The following is a 23,886-nucleotide window of genomic DNA, read 5'->3' as shown; positions in this document are numbered from 1 at the left end:
GGGGCATGAACCTGAATAAAAAAGAACCTCTGTGTGTTGCTTACCATTCTTTAATGGTTGACGGTATCGGTACTACAAGAACCAGAGTGATATGGTATCACCTCTGAGACTGCTAGAGGCCGGCCGGTATGGCCGAGCGGTTCTAGGCGCTTCAGTCTGGAACCGCGCTATCGCTACGGTCGCAGGTTCGAATCCTGCCTCGGGCATGGATGTGCGTGATGTCCTTAGGTTAGTTTGGTTTAAGTAGTTCTAAGTTCTATGGGACTGATGACCAGAGATTTTAAGTCCCATAGTGCTCACAGCCATTTGAACCATTTTTTTGACACTGCTAGAGACGTAATTTTAGCCGGGTACTTGGAAATATCGTTTGTGTTTTGCTGATGGGCTCTAAGACACTCAAAAAGGAAAACAGATATCCCGTGCCAGAAAAGCTCACTTTACTGGAATGGCACCAAATGCGTGCCTAATTAAACATCTTGGTCTAATGTACAGTTCACCAGTGTCGGTCTTAAACTCTCTCACACCATGAGATATTGCGAAGGGATATGGGTCTTTTTAACGACTACGCCACCTACAGAACACAATTTTTTTCTTATCTTGTTTTTTTTCCTTGTACATGTTTCGACACCTATACGTCACCTTCCGTGGGTCTTGTTTTTATTTCCTTAAAAATATCTTATAAACGTTTGGTTGGTTTTTTGATTTTAGACTTAAAAGTACGGCATAAGCCGTTTATTTAGCTGTGTTTGTTCGCGTGGAGCTGCATCATTTAAAAGTTTTACACGGTGGCCTACTGTTACGTATTTTATGACTTGACAGCATGTCATGTAATAAGTAATCGCACAAAAGTATATTTTTTGCTGAAAATGTAACGATGTTTATGTAATTTTTTTCCAAGAATAACAGTAATGAATGTCTACTCTTATGTTTTTTTGTCATATTGTGATGTCTAAATATGTGTGTTGTCCTCATCATTTCATCATCATCATCATTCGTGACAGTGGCTCGACTGGATTGTGAAAAACTTGGACTATGTAAAAATTGGGACTTTGTACGGGCGCTGATGACCGCGCAGTTGGGCGCCCCTCAAACCAATCCTCATCATCATCGGAATGTGTATGACTAAACAAAACGGAAAAGTAAGCTTAAATTCTTCAGTAAGCGAATTCATTGCCACACTCCCTGCCTGTTTTATACGAACGACACATCATCACCGCTCGCCCGCATACTGGTAAAGTACTGACCGTGAAAACTTCTTTGGCCACGACTCTAAGTCAATTGCTAGCGTACTAGCAAGCCTTAAATGACTTCTGTTGCGAAGGCAGTTTCCTGCCCGTGGTCGCATTGTCCCTACTCTGGCCTCCTGAAGGGAAATCTCTGGTGCTGAGTCACAAAGAGTCCTCACTTTTCTCTTATCCTTTATTTGTCTTTCTGTCTCTTCTAGTTACACCCAGCATGCATACTGCCACTTTTCGTTGGGAAACCACACCTTTTGTTGGACTATCTGCACATTTGAGGTCCACGTTTCAGTTCAGGAAGTTAATACTGGCAATAAACGCTGGTTACAGCCTTTGCGTTGAAGTCATTTGGAGATGTACTTTACATTATGTTTTACAAATGACCTCCAATTTATTTCTTTTCTTGACCACTTGCCTAAGTATACAAATTCCTCATTTTTTACGTTAATCTCTGCTACCTTGCGATCTTCGTACATATTGGTTTTATTGTACTAATCCTTAGGTCTAAAGCAGTACTTGCTCCATTCTAATCCTTAGGTATTTGTCAGCAGTACACAAAATTTTTAGAATTCGTCTTACTAACAGTCTATAAAACATTCAGACTTCAACCAGAGGGAAGAATGAACAGGCTTAAGTAGTGGGTACAGCACACTGGACCCTTTGCAGGTTGTCAGCAATAAATTTCAGTTAACACTCTGGTCAGTGTTTACAGATTATGAAAACCATTTGACAATGAAACAATAAAATTTTTGCTGGTGTCACTTCAGAGAGAAGGAAGGCAATCAGCCTAAATTAGTTGACTGACGAGTGTATAAAACATTACAGCTTAGCTTACATCAAGAGACTGAAATGTTCAGAGCTGACAAAGGAGTTAGGCCAAGTGAGATTCCGTTTCACCGAGTCTGTTTCCTGCAGTCTTGAAAGAAATCTTCAGCTCACTGGGTTGCATTGAAAAAGGAATATGCAAAAACGGATCTTGCCTGAACCATTAGATTTGCGTAAGACAGCGCTTTGCTTGCTTGGTATCCAGAAGGACTTCAACAAATTGTGGCAGCGTGCTATGCAATGACTACTACGGACGGATTCTTTTAGTTGTTGGTATGTCGTTTTCTCCCACCTGGGCGTTTTGAGTGTGATGTGTTCTTGAAGGCCACAGGAGTCGGTCAGATGAGATGATGGCTGCAGCAAGATGGATGGTGTTCATGAAAACTCTTTATTGTTCCAACAAGGTAAAACGCCCTTGTCATGTATCCACGGCCTCTATGATGAGCGGGCATGGTCAGGCGTTGACCTCATGGACCTTAGCAGTGAATCGTTGTCCTGAAGATCTCAGTGGCTGCTACGTTCAGCACAGCTCAGTCCTAGCACGACCTTGTGTGGTGGACATGCCTGGTCGGCGCCCGATCTATGCCAAGAACTGATGCGGGACTCTTGCGCGGACAGGTGAGTGCGGGACTGCAGCGTAGACGTCTCGGACGCGAACCCCAGTCTGGCGTGTGGCTGGCAGCGTCTGGCTCTGGCGGATCCCGAGTGGCTCCGTGGCTTGGAGGGCGCAGTTCGACCCTTGACCCATTGATGTTACAGCTGGGCTCTTGCCAGGTTGTCCTGTGAAGATGACGATGGAGCAGAAGTCGACACTGTGACGGACGCCATCTTGATGACTGACAAATCCGACCCGCTGAGTAGTTTGGCCAGTATTTATACGTGCCAAAGAGAGTTTGTTGTGATGACGCAAATGTCACATGCGCTGTGTGCCGAAGTGCCCCTGGTTTCAATAATTAGCTAGGCACTGACTGGTAGGTGGGTGGCGAAGCACTGTGGGTGCTATGACGTATTGGTACATCAGCGTGTTGGAGTAAGTGATCTTTTCACGACATCTTGCCCAGACTTGTGCCTATACAAAAGGGTGGATAAATTGAACAAATCATATTTTCATCAAAGTGAACCGACAAACTAGTGAGAGCAGTACTAAGTATACAACATACAGGTCCATATTGGCAGATAATGATGACTGAGTCCATTGATTCATAACACTGACCTAAATGGGAAGCGTCCATAAATGAAAACCTTGACCGAAAGCTGCGAAACTGATACATCAGTAGTTATATACCTGTGAGACATGTTGATTAAAATTTCAGCTTTATACAAACTTATTTTCGGTATAGGACGAAAGCATTCCTACAGGTGAATAACGGTAATAGTACTTGATGGCTGTTTGCTGTCTCTAACGTCACTGGAAATTCTCAGTTGCAGATAACAACACAGTGTGCCCATAAGATGAGCACACGCAGCTTATCGCTATCTTTCGGAATTTGAGATAGGTCAGGACGAGTCATCAACATGAGGGTATAAAGAAAGAGCATCAAATCGACATATTGCATAAAAAATGACTGTGGGACTGTGACTGCACAACGAGTGGTGACGAGATGGACTCACGATAACAGTGCGGCAAGATGAGCAGACATGGATCCTTCCAGAGCGACTACACCAAAAGAAGATCGAAAGATTGTTCGACTGGGTCTGACAGGCAGATAGATGGCAACAGCTGAAACCCAGGGAAAATTTTCAGACTTAGAGGCGTATGTGTATGTTTGGAGGTTATGGGCGCTCAACGGCGAAGTTATCAACGCCCTTACACATATTAAAAAATGAATGCGGATAAACTGACTAAAATTTTTGTCACAGTGAGGCTGAAACCTATAAAATGACACTCATACACTACCTCACTCACTCCCACCTCACTCGCATTAACGCACGCGATCACTCTATGTCACTCACTATAAGACAACAGTGAAATGGTGAGAGGTGCTATATCTGGGATTAAAACGAAAGTTAAACGACAGAGGAGCTAAAACAGCAACACAGGGAAATGTGTCTTGCTGACCACTTATTTAAAAAAAGCTTGGGCGAGTCAGTCACCCTGCCAATACATCACGAGCATGTCCCTAAAAGTTTAGGAAACATGTTGAGCAAATCACAATACCTCAAAACCCTAACCACATTCGGTTGACACTAACTTGAAATAGAGGGCAGATCTGTCGGCAAACCTGCCACTACCCTCTGGTGGAAAATGAAAAGTGGTGCACAGTGATCTCTACGGCACAAGCGCCACACACTCGAGGTTCCTCTCACTGGCGCAAGAAAAAGTCATGCGTCATAGGGCTGTGGCCTATGCGAAGACGAGTATGGAGGACATTGTCCCATATGTGTGGCTGGAAGGAGGTACGCCACGGCTGGACAGAGTATCACCAAGAATCCAGGGGAATAGACTACTGGAATATGACTTGAGATCTCGTATTGCCATGTTTCGTTTAAGATTGACACCGTACCACAGACCACAGAGACATGCAGGGCATAGAGCCACCGTCAAGTGGAATATTGAGTAGACTTCTCTGGTGTTCAGCGATGAGTCTCCCTTCCGTGTATGACAATGAGACCGATGCTAAAGGGTACGTAGACGACTTGGTGAATGGTCACTGGAAGTAGCGGTTCTCGATGCCTATACCATTCCCAATCCTGAAATCGTGGTGTGGGAATGGTACTCAATATATCAAAAGAACTAATTTGGTAATATTTGAAGGGAGGCTGAATGTTCTCCGGCATGCGATAAGAATGATAAACTCTGTTGTGATAAGCTTCATGATGATGGTACCAAATGGCATATTCCAGCATGATAATGCAGCAGAGTAAGCAGTGTATGAATCCTTGATGGCATTTGGAGGTCGTTTGCTTCATTGCCACAATGAATGAAAAAATTTGTTTGTGTCCAGGGGACACACATCACTCCTAATGGAACGAAAGCCCAATCATTCAGTGCCCGTTATGTGATGAACAACTTCAGGAATTTTGATAATAATTTCTATTTCCAATAGTGCAACAGTTTTTATCGGTATATTAAGCACGTATCTGTCACTGATGCGTTGGTTTAGATTCTTTTAAGACTAGTTGAGTCAGCATATAATGTGGCTGCTCCAATTGGCAGATGAAGTGGTGGCGGATGATCAACGAGCTGGGATGCGTCATCATGGGCTACAGTGGCTCGCCTGCCTTGGAATGAGTATGTAAGGTTGGCAGTAGGGATGACGAATGCTCGACTTCGTTTTATTGGTAGAATTTTTGGGAAGTTTAGCTCATCCATAAATGAGACGGCATAAAGAACGCAAGTGCGACCCATTGTTGAATAGTGTTCGAGTATTTGGAATCCCCATCAGTTCTGATTAAAGCAATTCAGAGGCGGGCAGCTATATTTGTTATTGGACGTTCGATCAGCACTTAAGTGTTACGGAGACACTTTGTGAAATCAGATGGGAATCTTTGGAGGTAAGACGATGCTCTCTCCGCAAGGCCTATAGCGCAAATTTAGAGAACCGGCATTTGAGGCTGCAGAACGATTCTACTGCCGCCACAGTACATTTCGCGTAAGGATCATGAAGATAAGATGCGAGAAATTAGGGCTCGCACGGAAGCTTTCCGTCGCTCTATTTTCAAGTAGAACAGGAGAGTAAATGACTAGTAATGACACAAGGTACCCTTCGCGATGCACCCTACGGTGGATTGCGGAGTATGTATGTAGATGCGGATGTAGATGATGGACACCAATTCCTAATGAAATAAAAGTTCAATCATTCAATACTCCTTACGTGATGAACTACTTCACGAACTTTGACAGCAGTTTCTATGTCCAGCAGTGAAGCAGTCTCTATATCAGAGTATTAGCTCGTATCTGTTACTTACATATTGGTTTAGACTCTTTGATGACTAGTTCATTCAGAGTGTATTGTGGTTGCTCCGAATGGCAGGTGAAATGGTGGCAGACGATCAACGAACCGAGCAGTGTCATCATGGGCTACAGTGGCTCTCCTGCCTTGGCCCCGGGCATCGACTCCTCAGGCGTGGGCGACTACATGGCCGTCTACACACTGCTCAAGGCACACGCCGCCGCGTACCGACTCTACGACGAGCAGTACCGAGCGACTCAGCAAGGTATGTACTTCGTATACTGCGCATATCGTATGTTCACTGCCAAACAAAATAGTGAAACACCCAGAAGACAAGGATGGATGTAGTGTTAATTCGTACATGTAAATACTATTCACAGGTATGTAAATGATTAGAGCTGAAATTCTCAGTGACAAATAAACGACCACCAGAGCGTGTTAGCGTTGTTCATGTTTAGGACAGTTGCCAGGCCAGGAGTATGTAAAGGACGTGAACAGTCAAATATTGAATGATCACTGTGAGGGATGCTCGTGAGACAGAGTTATCAGCATGTGACAAAGATTGAAAGCAACCTCTCTGCGGGGCTCCATTTGGCCGGCTGATCGAATAGTTCAATTTCTAGATTTTTGGGGCATTCAGATATGACAGTGGTCTGGTGTTGGACTGCATCGGAATGTGAGGCCAGGCATATTAGTCCTAAAGGTTGCAGTCGATCACCTCTGACAACAGAAAGTTAGGAATGCCATACAGTAGATCATGTACATTGTAACGCCCTTCACAAATGAGCGTGCCGTCCGTGAACAAGTAATGAGTTCCTGCAACATAGTGTCATACCGCACTGTTGGTGGGAGACTAGCAGCAACCAGACTAGGGAATTACCGTCCTACGCGTAGGATGCCATTAAAGCGTCGTGCCGTGACTGCTCATGAATAAAGTTGCACAGTGTTCAGCAGTAAATCGCGGTTCTGTCGTACTCCGGGTGACCATTCTCGGCGAGTGCGGCGGCGACTTGGAAACAGGCTACATTCTCCCAATGTTTTGAAGACGCAAAGAGGTCTGCTCCTGACTTCATGGAATGGGGTGCCATCGAGTATAATTGCAGATCATGGCCAGTAGTGATTGAACCAACTCTGAACGCACAGCGGTATGTCACAGACATCTTGCGTGCTCATGTATTACTCTCATGCAGCAGTATTGTGGCGGCGTTTTTCAACAGGACAATGCTCTGTCACACGTACCACGTGTCTCTATAAGCTGTCTGTATGATGTTGAGGTACTCCCATTGCCAGTGAGACACCAGAATCTGTCGCTGATTGAACAATTGTGGGATCAGCTGGATGTCAATTCCGTCCCAACGTCATTACTAGATTTGTCGGCCATCTTGCCTCAGGAGATGAAACAAAGACTTTATAACGCCCTCCCCAACCGAATCGGCGCATGAATTCATGCCAGAGAGGCTGCAGAGTCATACTGATACGTGGGCCCATACTGCCAAGGTCTTTATAAAATGGACTCAATTCGTAATCACTGAAATAACATCACATACCCTCTCAACCTGTCAAACTTCGCTCCGTAACCTCCTCCTCTTTTGAGTGTTTCAGCTTTTTCTCAGGCAGTGTACTTCATTTATCATTGTTTAGTTTGGAAGCTCTAACAGCAGCTGCGTTTTTTGACAAAATTAGTGCTGTTCTTCCTGTTATGCACATTATTCCTTTTAATGCACAAGCGTGCGTTGATTCCGGCAGCCCTGGTTACTTGATTATTAATTGAAGCTACATACGTGCTGTAGCGGGCAACTGACTTCATTACAAAGTTTTAGTCGGTAGACGGGAAAATGAAGCGCAATGTTGTTTGCACACGGGACCATAGTTTGTTGGGCGCCTGTGTCTGGCTGACGTGGCACCGGCGGAGGAATCTTTTGCTTGGACTGGCTACTGGGATGCTGCCTGTGCGCCAAACCTTATAACGTCATGACTTATTATTTGTTAAATGTTGCATGGAATAGATACTTGTATGAGTCTCTCATAAATGTAGTCATTAGAATTAATGCATGAAAATGATCTAACACTAGCAGTTAAAATATAAGAAACTTTATGAACGGTCCAACTCACTTCGTGCATTGTAGTGTAACCATGTGAGATGATCCTCGCTGTCAGTGAGTGTTGTTCGAAACTCGCCTGAGCCAATAAAGTTGAGTACCGGCGATCTAGGCAGTGAGATTGTAGATTTTGTCAGCAATATGCAGTGACGTATTTCGCGAGAGTATCGCAGACCTCTTTCATAATAGCACAGTTTTAATATATTGTTCAATAGCTTATGAAAAACACATTATTTACGTATCTTGATCCTTTAGCGCATGGATTTTTAGATCGCCTATCTGTGTGAGCATCTGATTTTATTATGACTGTAGTTTTCTTAACTAACGTTAACGTCGTGAATCAAATAACTACCCTTTGAAATCTCGACTACTTCACTTAATGGACTGCCTGACCTCAAAGATCCGAGTCATATAGAGCAGAAATCCACTTCAGCCGAGAATAACTGCTGAAGACCTGCCGCCTCGTCTACTTTGGGAGAACTAATACTTGGCGTGAACACCACACCAGTATATGTTAAAGAACTCTGTGATTTTTTCTGGCACGTTAATATTGAAATGTCATACCCACACGGACTGCAGTTTCAATACAAATGAGGCCACTATCATGGCCGTAGTGCTAACATTTGTAAGGGGAGGGTTATTGTTAGAGGTAGAAAGAGAGAATGTATGCGTGACAATTCATTTTTGGCTATAACTGCAACGTAACTGCACCCAACAATCGTTTCTTTACTTTTTCTCTTAAACTAAAGAAAAAAAATACCCTTTCATATAAACTATCGCTACCTTGTTTACATTATTGTATGGCATACCATACTTATTTTCGTGGTATTTGTGCTCATTTGCATGTTCGTCTGTTGAATAAATACATATAGAAAGATGACGATCTTTTACTGAGATGCATGGACAAGATATTTCGGAAGTTTGATGAAGGAAATGGCACATCTTCTTGAAAAAGACCGTGCCTGATCGAGAACTGCGCTTATTCAACCCGTCTTTCGAGATAAGAACAGCTTCACTTAACATGAAATTGTGCATGTTCGAATTTTTATCACCTACAGAAATTAGACAATATTGATCGTACTCTCTCACATGAAAATCTGTCTATTTATTCAATTCTAAAGAATTTTTGTATTCCTTCAGGAAATACGCTTTGGAATCGTACTTGGCCAGATCAGTCCGCAGAGCACTTGTCTGCGAAAGACAAAGGTCCCGAGTCGAGTCTCGATCCGGTAGACATATTTTGATCTACCAAGAAGTTTCAGGCAATAAATTTCTAAATATTACTACAGAATCTTGTCCAATATCAGAAGCATGAGATTAAGTGTACGAACGTATTACAATGAAACAGAAAAGATTTAGAAACAGGAAGACAAAATGCAGCCGAGGTGCTTAAGACTATAAACAGAGAAGGTGAAGCTGACAAATAACAAGATAAATTAAAAAGATTTATGCAATACCGTGTCTAAATAGAAACCATCCTATTTAAAAATTTAGAGAAACTATGCACTAGGGTGCTACTTAAAAGTACATAAGCGGGAACGCTTATCAGAAAAAAATTTAAAAATTTTATGGAGAATGAGTAAACCTACAAGAGAGCCAGTAATTGTCAAGAGCGTATAGACCAAAACACAGTTAGTTTATAATCCTAAAACTGGAATGTAATTCTGCTGCCGTGAACAAGAAATTTCAATATAAAACGAGACAAAATTTCAAATCTCAAATGTTCCATAAAATATAAGGCAATTTCAAGACTAGAATTGTAAAGGCAAAACCATAATAGAAACCTAATAGGTCTTATAAATTAAAAACAGTACCTTCACAATACAATATTAAGCACAAGGGAACGAAATGGGAGGCACATAAGTGAGAGCGCAGTATCGGTTAAATTAAGTTAAATGACTAAAGCAAAAACGAAATCTGTAGTTTTGAAGAATTTATAGGCTTATTAGATTACTTTGCAAGCTAAAATTACCGTAAGACTCTGCTGTGACTAGCAGGAACCTTCAAGATAAAACAAAACCAACTACAAGTCCCACAGATACTAAAGAGACTTAAGTAATTACGGAACCAGGATTTTTAAGGTAAAAAAACATGAATTAAATCAGATGATATAATTAGCTTAGGAAATGAGGCACTAAGGGTGGTAGACGAGTTTAGTTATTTGAAAATGAAAAATAAGGCACAGTCAAATGAAAACGAGACAGATTGAAAGAAGTTAGTAAACAGTTTATTATTTCAAAAGTATTTGCCGTAAGTGTTACTTCACTGTGAGACAAGACGGTCAATGCCTTCAGGGCGTACGTCGAGTACGGAACGATGATTGAACCCACGCGAGCACCTCAGGTGCTACTCTTGTCGCACTATCTTTCCCGTTGTCCACCTCTAATAATGGCTATTTCTTCATTGGCTGAAAGTTCCTTCTTTTCTGTGTGTGCACTCGTTCACTTTACATGAAATCATATGGATGTCAACGCGTAGCTTTACTCTGTTTTCAGTGAAACATAGAAACAAAACTGTGGTAATGGTCTTTTCTATCTCAGGAAAGGTCGGCATTGCCCTTAACATCATGTGGTACGAGCCAGCCACAAACTCAACGGAGGACATCGCCGCTGCAGACCGGAAGCTACAATTCTACGTAAGTATCGGAAAATAATCACTACCTTATCACAAGTAGTGGCCTATGCACATTTCAGGGCTAGGCTATGCCGCAAGGAAGTAATTCGAGATACCTGGTAGATACATTAGCTCCTATACTTGTTCGAAACTACAGATATGGTTTTTTCTGTAGTTCCGTCTTAGAAATTCCATGTATTTTCAGCATTAGACTGCTTATGTAAGTTCCAGTAAACTAAACATTTATTGATAAAATGTACGAACTTGGTTTACTGAAAGACTAACTCTCCACCAGTTCCCAGACATCTAGCTAGAGATATGTGCCAATAGATCACCTGTAACTCATTAACTTGGCGTTACCTTTCTGTTTTTGTTGTGCTGTCTATAAACGTTGCTTCAATTGCTGAACAACTTGGATCCAAGAATTCAGTTCTTCGGTCTAAAGAAACAAGCTTCGTGTTAAATTTTTTAGTACCGTAATTTATACTGTAACAACTGTAACTCGATCAATACATACCTGACAATGAAAACGCATTGTGAGACAAAAACGCTTACCGGTACAGTTTTTCACTGCCTATCCTGAAAAAAACCACTCCAATAACTTTTTGGAATGACACGCGTTACAATATAGCCCTAGGAATGATGATTCATCGCCAGAATACTCCTTGCCAAACCACAACTTGTCAGTTCAGTAAAAATACATATACATTGAAAATCGTGAAACAAATGTAAGTTGTTATGTGCCACAGTAATTATCAGCAAACAGACATATTCAGATTACCCAAATGGCAGTGCTTACTTTCTGATTTTAAAAGTTAAGGTGTTTATTTACACTGGTATGCAAAACTAAAGAACCAAAGTAATTTTCGCATGATGTCTCACTGTGAAGTAACATACCCCAGTGATACTTGAACGATACATAGGTAGAATGCTACATTATAGTACAGAAGGTAACTGAAAGAAAAATGCATTGAGGTGAACACAAATAAAACTTTTATTCGAAGATAGTAATTACACTGGAGCAACGGCGATTTATGATGATCCCTTGGACATGACAAAAGATGGGACATGGTTCTTAATAAGGAATGTGATTATCACGGACTGCAATGCAAGCTTTGCATCGTACCCTACACGTTCTCGTTTGAATTTAAGTTTGGGGAAGGGCCAGACCAGTCCATTCTCCGAATACCTTTTCGTTCCAATAGCACCTTTACCTGCTCAGTTCGATGTTGTCGAGTACTGCCATCCATCATAAAGGAAGCCGGGGCCGAATGCACCCCTGAAAACTCTCACATGGGTAAGGAGTATAGTGTCACTATAACGGTGACCGGTGAGTGTAACGTGTTCGAGGATTTAGAGCTCAGTACATGAAACATTATGTCTCCCCGCACCATAACACCTGGATCACAAAAACAATCATGATTGACAGTGTTCCTGGGTGCATTACATGTTCCCACCCCTTTCCATATGAGTGTGCGTCCGTAATCACTACTCAGACTGAATCTGTTCTCATTCGAATGCACGACCCCACTTCTCGTTGGTCCAGTCCATATGCTCCTCGTAAATGGTACCGCCGCTGAGCAGGTTCCATTGGAATACAAATTAATGATGGTCTTGTAAAGAGACCACACCATCGCAGTTGCTGTGCCACTGTGGAGGTGCCCTTCAATCCTGTTAAATGTGGTTTGTACCCGCTGTTAGACTCGAGCTTGCTTATTGCACAATGCAGCAGTAACCTGTTACCTGTAGCTGACCCTTGTCGACATCTCCTCTCCTTCGGGCAACAGTGCCTGTGGTTCGGAACGCTACTTATCGACGTGTAGCAATGCCGTGAGAAATTCCATACTCCTGGATTACACTCGTTACACTTCGTTCTTCTTCCAGTTTCCCAATGATTCTCTCCCATGTGAAGTAATCCAGATGTTTCTAGAACGAGATTCTCACTCTGCAGCGGAGTGTGCGCGATATGAAACTTCCTGGCAGATAAAAATTGTGTGCGGGACCGAGGCTCGAACTCTGGACATTTGCGTTTCGCGGGCATATGCTGTGCCAACTGAGCTACAAAAGCACGACTCATGATCCATCCTCACAGCTTTACTTCTGTCAGTACCTCGTATCCTAACTTCCAAACACCATAGAAGTTCTCCACTTCGCAGAACTAACACTCCTGGAAGAAAGGATATTGCGGAGACATTCTTAGCACAGTCTGGAGGATGGGTAGCTCAGTTGGTAGAGCGCTTGTCCCCGAAGGGCAAAGGTCCCGAGTTCGACTATCAGCTTGGCACATAGGTTTAATCTGCTAGGAAGTTTCAACCAAATGTTGTCTCCGGGCGATGATGTAATGAAGAATACCACAATAGTGTACCGTAACTCCTCAGTGATTGACACACACTGTTTTATCCTTTACTTCGATCGCCTCGTGGTGCGAGACCAGCCCAGTTCAGCGTTATAGTCACGCTGACTTCACGCCATGTGACGTCCGGTTTGCTACGCACGCTGGGAGACCCCTGCCGACATGCTCGCACACTTTCATTTATTTCCACGGAGTTGTTAGTATGTTATGTTACTTTATCTATATCGTCCTTAAGGTCCGCAGAGCCGTGAAGTTAAATATAGAGTTAGTTTAATGTACGTAGGTTGGAACTTAAATAGTGGCAACACTGCTGTGGAGAAACTATGCAATGGAGTCTACTATTGTCGCTGATAGCACACGTTGTTGACATACCTACCTTACCTCCGAGCAAAAGGACTCGCCCGTCCCACGTCACCGGCGTGCGCACAATCGAGGGAAACACAGTCACATGTGAGCGAGCGGTCTAACGTAACGGTGTCACTATGTTTTCGAAATAGGAACAAATGAGTTGGATCAAGAGTGAATGTGCCAGAGGTCGTACAGCACGACAGTGTCATCAAGGTCCTCAACAGGCGTGCGGGGAATCGGCATTGTCGTACAAAACAGTGGCACGTTGAGTAAAAGCCTTCAACGATGGTCGGCAAACAGTGGGAGACATGCACCAGGCAGGTCGTCCTAGCATCTCTGAAGAAGAAGTGCATGCTATTGCCGCGTTAGTGGACAATGAGCGACGCCATACGATTCGTGAGCTCGCCCACGAAACCGGATTAGCACATACGACTGTGCTTCGCATCCTGAAGGAACGCCTGGGCATGAGAAAAATTGCATCACGCATGACTTGACGGAAATGCAGAAATGGATGCCTTGCGACGCTGCTCAGACGCACTTGGAGCGCGAAGGAGAGGCTTTCTTACGCCGTATCGTAACACTGGATGAGACATGGGCCACATCGTACAAGCCAAAACTGAAACGCCAACCCAACTAATGGCGTCATTATGGGTCGCCGTGAAAGTCGAAAGTGCGTCAGAGCCCCAGTATGGTGAGAGCTATGGTGATTCTCTTGTACGACTGTGATGGTGTTCTCCTAACGCATTACGTTCCACGGCAGACGGTCAATGCACAGTATTACTTTTCGGTTTTGGAGCAACACCTGCGACCAGCTTTGCGAAAGAAGCGGTGACACTGTCTGCGCAACCCACCCACCATTTTGCACGACAATGAGAGGGTGCATACAGTGCAAGCTGTGGCTGCTCTGTTCGGTCGGCGGGACTGGGAAGTACTGAACCATCCACCATACTCCCCGGACTCAAGGCCTGCTGACTTTGATTTGATTCCTAAGATGAAGGAACCACTTTGCGGCATTCGCTCCAGAACTGTTCCAGAGATTCGATAGGCAGTAGACCGCTCCATTCGCACCATCAACAGAGCAAGCTCTGCTAACGGTATACTACGTCTTCCACATCGCTGGCAACGGGTTCTACACAACGCTGGTGACCACTCTGAAGGACAGTAACAGATGAAAACATGTAACTCTTTTGTATCGGTTGTGAATAAATAGTTGCCACTATTTAGGTTGCAACCCTCGTACAAAAACGGTCATTTCTAATTACTGAAAGCTCAACATTGCAAACAATTTCAGTGGTTCAGTTTTTATTATGGTTTTGTGGCTAATTTCTATGATTATGGTTTTGTGGCCAATTTCTATGACACTGTAAGACTCGGCTTGTAACCGGTAATAGTTACAGGATCGTTTTATAAGTAATAACGGATGAGAGTAGGGATAGCGTCTCTCTAAAATATTATAGTTACATTAACACAGCCGTGTTTTCATTATTTTACCAACATATGCACTGGAACTGCCTTTCCTTACTAATTGTCTATGTATTGATTACGGTGGCACCGGATAATGAACGTGCGAACAGCTACGTGGCTTGGCGTAAGCGCCGCTCTTCTGTCTGAAACTTCTCCCAGACAGCAACTCTCTAACGCCCATGGAAATATGTTACATGTCGAATATTGACTGATTCCATTGGCAAGCGCTACGTGTTTCCAGTTTAATTCTTTTGAATCAACAATGGAAGTGCATTGGAGTACGTCTAGCACAGTGTTTTCCTCAATTTGGAAGATATCCTAACCTTAACAGTACTGCCTTGCAATTCTATGACCTAATAAGTCCAAGTGCAAAGGCGTTTTTACATATTTTAGACGTTCGGAACAAGACACGAATTAAAATTCATAATACGTTTACAAAGATAATGTAAAAGTATCTACCTATAAAACTTTCCACAAAAAATTGATCAAAAATTGGGAGATGTAGTTTCAGCAGTGTTGAGTCGTCACAGTGTCTCTTTTTCACGTTATAACAAGTGCTAGAGACTGTGACGCACAAACATCCCTTTGTCGTCAACTGCGCCGAGCGGCTGTAGTTGGTGATAGAAATGGAGTATGGAACTAGTAGATTCGAATGTCAGTGACAGAATCCTCTCAAGCCACAGCAAATAAGTTTTGACAGTAGACTGTTTGGATTCTGCAGACAACTTAGTGCTAACTGAAGACTTGTGCAGTGCACTGGAGTGTGACATTCTTCCGCTCGATGGGTATTTGTGGGGCCGGACACCCCAACGATAGCGAGTTATCTTCGAGTTGTTATTAAGTCATCATCGAGCAGCAATCACTACTTGAGATATGAAGCAGGCAGATCAGATTTGCAAATATCATTGGAGAAAACGCATTGCAGTATCAACTCCAAACAAATAACTTACGAGATGTCATTGGAACCAGCCTAACCCAAGAGAAAAAAAGGTTAGCAACGCTGTCTGCTGCAGTTAATTAGACTGAACCCGTCTACCACTTGATACGGAACGTAACCAATGGGAAATATTTTTAATGTAATATGAAACAGAAACACTTCCACGACAGTCACCTACGTGGAAGCCTTGTACGCCACGGAGTGCCTGCGACTAAAAAGAATGATTTCATTGAATAAATGGTAATAAGAGAGAGAAGGACTCTTTGAAAGATCTGAGAGGCAACATTGGTGAAATCGAATGTCTGCGACGTCATTACACAGATCTGAGCTACAGGATGAGAATAATCTTCAGGTTGTGCTACAAGGAGACGGGTAGCTTTTTGCAGTCAGGTAAAAAACCCCCTCCAAAGGGACACCATAAACTGGCATTTCATCTACAGGTAAAATAAATAATTTTTACTGTCTGGCTCATGTAGCCAGGAAAAGATGTAAAGGAGTAAAGGATCTCGAGCTGACAGGCGTAACAGGAAGAATGAAAGAGAGATTCCGAATAACGTCCATCATGGTTTTGAGGAACGACCAGTGAAGATAATGGATATGCTGTGACCATCGTCACCAAGTGCTGTACCCCACGCAAAGTTTGTCAAGGAGGCGACACAACTGCGGAGTGACAGAACTGAATCAAAGCCATAAAAGCTATTACAAGTACAGTAAATACTGTTCCAACTCTCATTAAGAACATCAGCGCAAAACACGCAAGTTTACTAATGATCACTTGGACACAATGACTTAAACAAACCAGTTTATTCGTCACATATCTAAGTTCATTCGAAATGCATCAGGTTGCAGGGCGTTGTCTAGTAAGTAGATACATATAGACCACTGTAGAGCTTGCGATGACACTCGAAGACGACTCGATGATTATTCAATCACAACTCGAGGACAACTCGCTGTATTGAGGCACGCAGCCCCATAAACACCAGCCGAGCAGAAGGATAACGTCGCTCTCCAGTACACTGCACATGTCAGGCATAGTAAAGTAATGTGTCCACGATGGTTCTGTCTGGCAGAGATGGCACCGTCCGTGAGCCTGACCGGAACTAAATATGTTGCTACATGAAGCTGGTACTTGTACAGATATCATTGGGGATCTTGCAGCTCTCGGTGAATGACGTTATAATGAAATCTATACCTTTCACTGCTTACAGGCGTTGATAAATATCAACGGGGACAGTTGAAAAATGTGTGCCAGGGTGGGATTGTAACCCGGGACCTCCTGCTTACGTGGCAGACGCTCTATACGACTAAGTCACCGAGGATACAGACGATAGTGCGACTGCAGAGAATTACCTATGGCACGCTCCGCGTGAGACCCACATTTCCAACGTACTGTCCACACACTATATTTAAAGTGTCCCTGCTCACTATACTCATTACTCGCAGCAGTCAACCTACCGATTCCCGTAAGAGTTTCAGCAATGTGAGTGCATCCACACTGGAGAAAATCATTGGTCGATAGAACAGATACCATCTTCATATATATATAAATAAGGCTTACAGGCCAAATATCAACGCCTGTAAGCAGCGAAAGGTCTAGATTTCATTATAACTTCAAATACACTCCTGGAAATTGAAATAAGAACACCGTGAATTCATTGTCCCAGGAAGGGGAAACTTTACTGACACATTCCTGGGGTCAGATACATCACATGATCACACTGACAGAACCACAGGCACATAGACACAGGCGACAGAGCATGCACAATGTCGGCACTAGTACAGTGTATATCCACCTTTCGCAGCAATGCAGGCTGCTATTCTCCCATAGAGACGATCGTAGAGATGCTGGATGTAGTCCTGTGGAACGGCTTGCCATGCCATTTCCACCTGGCGCCTCAGTTGGACCAGCGTTCGTGCTGGACGTGCAGACCGCGTGAGACGACGCTTCATCCAGTCCCAAACATGCTCAATGGGGGACAGATCCGGAGATCTTGCTGGCCAGGGTAGTTGACTTACACCTTCTAGAGCACGTTGGGTGGCACGGGATACATGCGGACGTGCATTGTCCTGTTGGAACAGCAAGTTCCCTTGCCGGTCTAGGAATGGTAGAACGATGGGTTCGATGACGGTTTGGATGTACCGTGCACTATTCAGTGTCCCCTCGACGTTCACCAGTGGTGTACGGCCAGTGTAGGAGATCGCTCCCCACACCATGATGCCGGGTGTTGGCCCTGTGTGCCTCGGTCGTATGCAGTCCTGATTGTGGCGCTCACCTGCACGGCGCCAAACACGCATACGACCATCATTGGCACCAAGGCAGAAGCGACTCTCATCGCACGGCAAACTGGCTGACACTGACGGCGGCGGTGCACAAATGCTGCGCAGCTAGCGCCATTCGACGGCCAACACCGCGGTTCCTGGTGTGTCCGCTGTGCCGTGCGTGTCATCATTGCTTGTACAGCCCTCTCGCAGTGTCCGGAGCAAGTATGGCGGGTCTGACACACCGGTGTCAATGTGTTCTTTTTTCCATTTCCAGGAGTGTATGTTGCTGTTCCGCTCCTTACGTCTGCCGAACAGGCAACTCTGCAGACAAAACTGTATAGAGGGAGGTGTCAGTGCCCCTTGGACACAGCTGCAAGCTGACAAGGACAACCCACAGAGCAGCAGGGCAGTGCAATGGACCCCATTTCTTCTCCTCCTCCCCTCTCCCCTCCGCCTTCCCTCCACGTCCCACCACTATCACGCTTGCAAAAGGAAATTTCGAGCTTCAAAAAACGTAACTGATATTGTATTCCGCGACATGTACAGTAATATATCAGTACAGTATCAATTAGAACACTAGTAGTAAGTATAGCCACAACCATTGTTCGTCGCATGTCGTGTCGCCGTTTGCTGCTGCTTTCCTTGCAACTGAAAATGCCACATGACTGGAAGCACACTGAGGTCAAGTCATGGGATAGCGTTATGTACATGCACAGCTGGCGGACTATAGCTTACCCAAAAATGGGCAGTGCATTGGCGGAGCTGTCACTTGTACTCAAGTGATTCATGTGAAATGGTTCCCAGTGTCATTATAACCGCACGACGAGAATTAACAGACTTTGAATGTGGAATGGTAGTTGGAGCTAGGAACATGGGACATTCAGTTTCGAAAGTCGGTAGGGAATTCAGTGTCCCGAGATCCACAGCGTCAAGAGTGTGCCAAGACTACCGAATTTTAGGCATTACCTCTCACCACGGACAACGCAGCGGTCGCATAGAGTTGTCAGCACTAAGAGACAAACAACACTGCGTCAAATAACCGCAGAAATCAATGTGGGACGTACGTATCCGTCAGGACACTGCGGCGAAATTTGGCGTTAGTGGGCTATGACAGCAGAGTGCGCAACATGTTTTATGAAAAAACTTCTGTCAAGATTACAAAAGTGAAGTACAATGAGCGGCAAGCGGAAAAGCGGGTTCTCAAAAGCCGAAGAATCGCGAAAAGTGAATGTGCAACTACCACAAAAACGAAGGAAGAGACAATGGACTTCAGATCACGTAAACAAGAGGAAAAATTATGTAAGTAAACTAAACAACAAATTAATGAATAAACTGCTTTTAATCTATAAATAGCAAAATGTAGAAATACATATCAAGTATACCAAAATTTCAGAATGACAGTTGAAGATAATTCATAAATAAAAGCGAAAGGCGCCTAGTAAAAAAGACATTCTTAAGACAAACAAAAACAATATTAACTGGTATAGAAGGAGTTTTGCAGATAGTGTCACGCTGTGTCCAATACTCCCGGCGGGTCAGCTATATGGCTTACTGCCTATACAGTACAAAACTGCCTCTCAACTTCTCGTGGTGGAAATCCACGGAAAGAGACTGGGATGATATTGCAGCAACTATAACCATAAGTAACAATAAGGCCATGGATCGGTACAGCACACTGGACGTTGCTTGTTCGAAGTTCAGAAAGTGCCTCCAAGATGGCAGCTTATCCTTCAACTGAAACGACGCCATCTTAATACGTCTGAACAACTTTTGCTGCGCCCATTATTGTACGATTCAAAATTTGAGAACAATCACTGGAAGCAGTTTCATCCATAGAATATCAAAGAGTATATGTAGAGAGCTATTTCAAGTGAAACTAGCAAACAAAACTAATGACAGATAAGAGAGAGGCCAGAATCGAATTCAGTGGAGGAAACTCACCCACACAGGAGAGAGCTTACCCCTTTTACCAATAGATAGGATCGATAGAAGAAACACAGAAGATCCAATGAAGAGCGGCGCGTTTCGTTACAGAGTCATGGAGATGTTCAACAAACTCTAGTGCTAGACGTTGCCGGAGAGGCTTTCTGCATCACCGTGTTGTTTACTGCTAAAGTTCCGAGAGCGAACGTTCCTAGAAGAGTCCATTAATCTAGTGAAATCACTGTGAAGACAAAATTAGAGAGATTACAGCCCACACAGAGTCCTGTCAGCAATTGTTCTTCCCGCAAACCATTCGCGACTGAAAGAGGAAAAGGGGGGGGGGGATAACAGTCGCACAATAAGTACCCTCCTCCACTCACTGTAAGATGGCTTCGGAGTATAGGTGTAGATGTAGATGTGGAATTGACCATTTTCTTTGCTGTCTGGCAGAGAGAAATTGCCATATTTGATTGCAAGGAAAAGCTATAATGTTGACTATGAAAGTGCTTCCGCTTTTCCTTAAGTGCAACCGAGCATAGAATAGAGTGCTGATTGCAGGGTACCTTTTCCTAGAGGCGGACAACGACAAAGGACGTTGTTGTTTTACGCATGGGCATAGTTATGGTCTACACTGACGGAAGAAACATTGCAACACCAAGAAGGAGTTGTGCGTCATAAATGAAAGTTGGTGGGCGTGTTTCTACATCTCAAAGATGAATAGATTTCGCGCCATTTGGCCGGCCGCTGTGGCCGAGTGGTTCTAAGCGCTTCAGTCCGGAACCGCGTGACAGCTACGGTCGCAGGTTCGAATCCTGCTTCGGGCATAGATGTGTGTGATGTCCTTATGTTAGTTAGGTTTAAGTAGTTGGGGACTGATGACCTCAGATGTTAAGTCCCATAGTGCTCTCAGCCATTTGCCCATTTTCGCGCTATTTGCATAAGAGTGGTGCTAGTCGCGACAGTATGTGGATACAAATCAGGTTTGCTTTAAATACGCACTGTAACTATCGTAAGCGTTAGTTACCTTTGAGATTGGACTTGGGAGTTGCCTTTAAGGCGACAAAGAAGCCATTATCAACACCTCACTGATCTTGAACGAGGTCATGCAATTGGTCTACGAGGAACTAGATGTTCCTTCTGCAATATTATAGAAAGACTTGGCGGGAATGTAGAAACTGTACACGATCCCTGTCAGCGGTCATCACGAAAATGTGCGGTCGCAAAAAGATTGGGCTCCGGACGGCCACGTGGCGCTATCAAGAGGGAAGACCATCGTGTTAGTGTGTGACGCTGGTGCTTGTACTGCATCTGCAGCAGCACTTGACACCACACAGACACTATGAACTGTTACAGATCAGTTACTTCAAGGACAGCTCTGAGCCAGACCCTCTGTAGGGTGCATTCCACTAACCCCACACCACGGCCATTTGGGACATCAGTGGTTCTGCTTCCGTGCCAATGATGGCCGTGTGTTGGTTAGAATGGCTCCAGTTGAGGGGTCTGAGACCAACTTGTTTGCGTGCTAGAAACACTGGACTTACACCTGGAGTTATGGTCTGGGGTGCGTTTCGTATGACAGCAGGAGCACTCTCGCGCTTATCCCACGTACTCTGACTGCAAATCTGGACGTCAATTTTATGATTCGACCTGTTGAACTGCCGTTCATGAGCAACATTGAACGGAGTACTTACGGAAAGGTTACCGTTCGTCCTCAAACCACTGTTGCAACCCAACATGATCCACAGAGTGTCGACATGTTTCCTTCGGTTGCTCGATAACCGATTTGTCTCCAATGGAGCACTTATGGAACATCGTCAGACAACTCCAGCGTAATCCACAAATAGCATTAACTGCCCCTGTATTGCCCGACCAAGAGCAACAGGCTTGGACGCCATACCTCAAACTGACAACCGGCACTTGTATGTACAACACAATGCACGCACGTTTTCATGCTTGGATTTAACATTTTGGCGATTACACAGGTTATTAATGTACCAGTGTTTCGCATTTTCAATGACTTTTCTCGCGCTAAACCTGTGACCTTTCAATGTTAATCCGTTAAATATGTTACCTAAAAAAATCACTTATTTTCAGCGTTTAATATAATTAGTGACCAAATTTAAAAATTTAAATTGCTGTTCTCAGCTACTCATTAAGAGATAAGACCTCATGTTATAGTTATAACACAGTAAGTGTTAACAAATCTGTATTTGCAATTCGAGTGTTAGCTGACATAGGCGACATAAAAATGAAAAAGCTTGCATACTTTGCCTACTTTCATTCCATAATGTCATATGGTATAATATTTTTGGGTAACTCTTCAAGTCAAACAGAAGTTTTCAGAGTCCAAAAGCGTGTAACACGTGTTATTTGTGGAGTAAATTCACGGACGTCCTGTAGAAACCCCTTCAAAGAACTGGGTATACTAACTACTGCCTCTCAGTATATTTACTCCTTAATGAAATTTGTCCTAAATAATATATCTCATTTTCAAACAAACAGCTCAGTTCATACATACAATACCAGGAACAAAAATGATCTGCACAAGGACTTAAAAGCACTTACTTTAGTTCAAAAGGGGGTCCACTACACAGGAATACTCATCTTCAGTAATTTGCCAGCAAACATAAAAAATTTAGTTACAAATAAAGATCAATTTAAAAGGAGCCTGAAAGACTTACTAGTGGCCAACTCCTTCTACTCCATTGACGAATTTTTTAAGAGAAAAAAATGATGTGTTGTATATATTCGTACTATTAGTATTGTTATTTCAGCTTAAAAAAATATTGACATGTACCACATCCACGAGGATCTCCTCAGCACGGATCTATGGAACGAAAAACTAATCTAATGTAATCTAAGTCAAGTATCAAAATTAGAAATTGTCATGGGGCGGCGTAATAAAGACGCTCCAATTACCCAGAATATAATTATCCAGTATTTCATAATGACAACTCTTAGCGACTTCCAACAAACATTACACTTAATTTCAAACCTTTCTGAAACTTTTTCTCTCTGACACCCCTCACAAAACAATGAAAGTGAAAAAGTTTATAGCTTACTATATTGTCGGTGTTGATGCAGTAAAATTTCAGCATTTGTCGTGACGTTTTAATTTAGTACTTCTTAACTATTACTTCTTCACACTCTATTCACAACATATTAAGGATACAGTATCCACATATACCATTGAATTTACCTGCAGTATTACATAATTGTACAGTACGTAGTTCTGGGGATATTATGTCATAAAGAGTGGGATGCGTGAAAAACTGGCTTTTCTTAACGTGGAGTGCAAATCATCCAGATTATACTCATCATGGGTGTACGAGTTTTTTTTAAGAAGTGGGGTGGAAATGAGGGATTATTGGTACTAGATAAATTAGAAGTAGTTAAGTGAGACGTTACGTTGCGATTATATTAAGATCTGTGATGTGAGATACAGCGATGCGTGCGCATTGACATGCTTATAATGTAAACGTAGCATATGTTTGTCACCTGGTTGTATGAAGCAATGACACTAAAATACCTGGTACTGCTGAGGTAATTCACACAAGCATTTGTGGTTAGTCCTAACAGTTCAGAGTTTTCACTACTCGTGTCATGATGGATTTCATCGTAATAGTGGTGTTTTACTGGTCCGCCGTTAAATGCACAATCGTAGTGCGCGACCCATGGCGAATTACGACCCTTTTGACTGTCTCATAATAAGCACACATTTCATCTGACTTGACAACCGGAAATTTCAGTGTGACATACCGTCTCTAACGGTAGCATTCGATTTTCGGCAAAATTGTGGAAATTCAACCGTAACCGCACTTTGTCTTGTGCTAAAACTTTTGCTGTAAATCCTTCAGACATCTTCGGAGCGAGTCATGTATAATATGTAAGTCCCACCCCTGTCACGTTATACACAGGTAGAGCGAGCCAA

General features: G+C 43.4%; 1 protein-coding gene across 1 annotated transcript in view; it reads left to right on the top strand.

The window, feature by feature from the left end:
• Positions 1-23,886, top strand: part of LOC124805623 (myrosinase 1-like) — an 86,757-nt gene that overhangs the window by 37,149 nt on the left and 25,722 nt on the right. Inside the window, exons 5-6 of the mRNA XM_047266189.1 lie at positions 6,038-6,221; positions 10,596-10,690. Of these exons, the coding sequence (XP_047122145.1) occupies positions 6,038-6,221; positions 10,596-10,690 (279 nt within the window). The remainder of the gene's footprint in view (positions 1-6,037; positions 6,222-10,595; positions 10,691-23,886) is intronic.

The sequence above is a fragment of the Schistocerca piceifrons genome, chromosome 7, assembly GCF_021461385.2.
Source record: "Schistocerca piceifrons isolate TAMUIC-IGC-003096 chromosome 7, iqSchPice1.1, whole genome shotgun sequence".
NCBI classification, from domain to species: Eukaryota; Metazoa; Arthropoda; class Insecta; order Orthoptera; family Acrididae; genus Schistocerca; species Schistocerca piceifrons.
The sequence above is the reverse complement of the archived record's forward strand: the minus strand, read 5'-3'. Positions and strand labels throughout refer to the sequence as shown.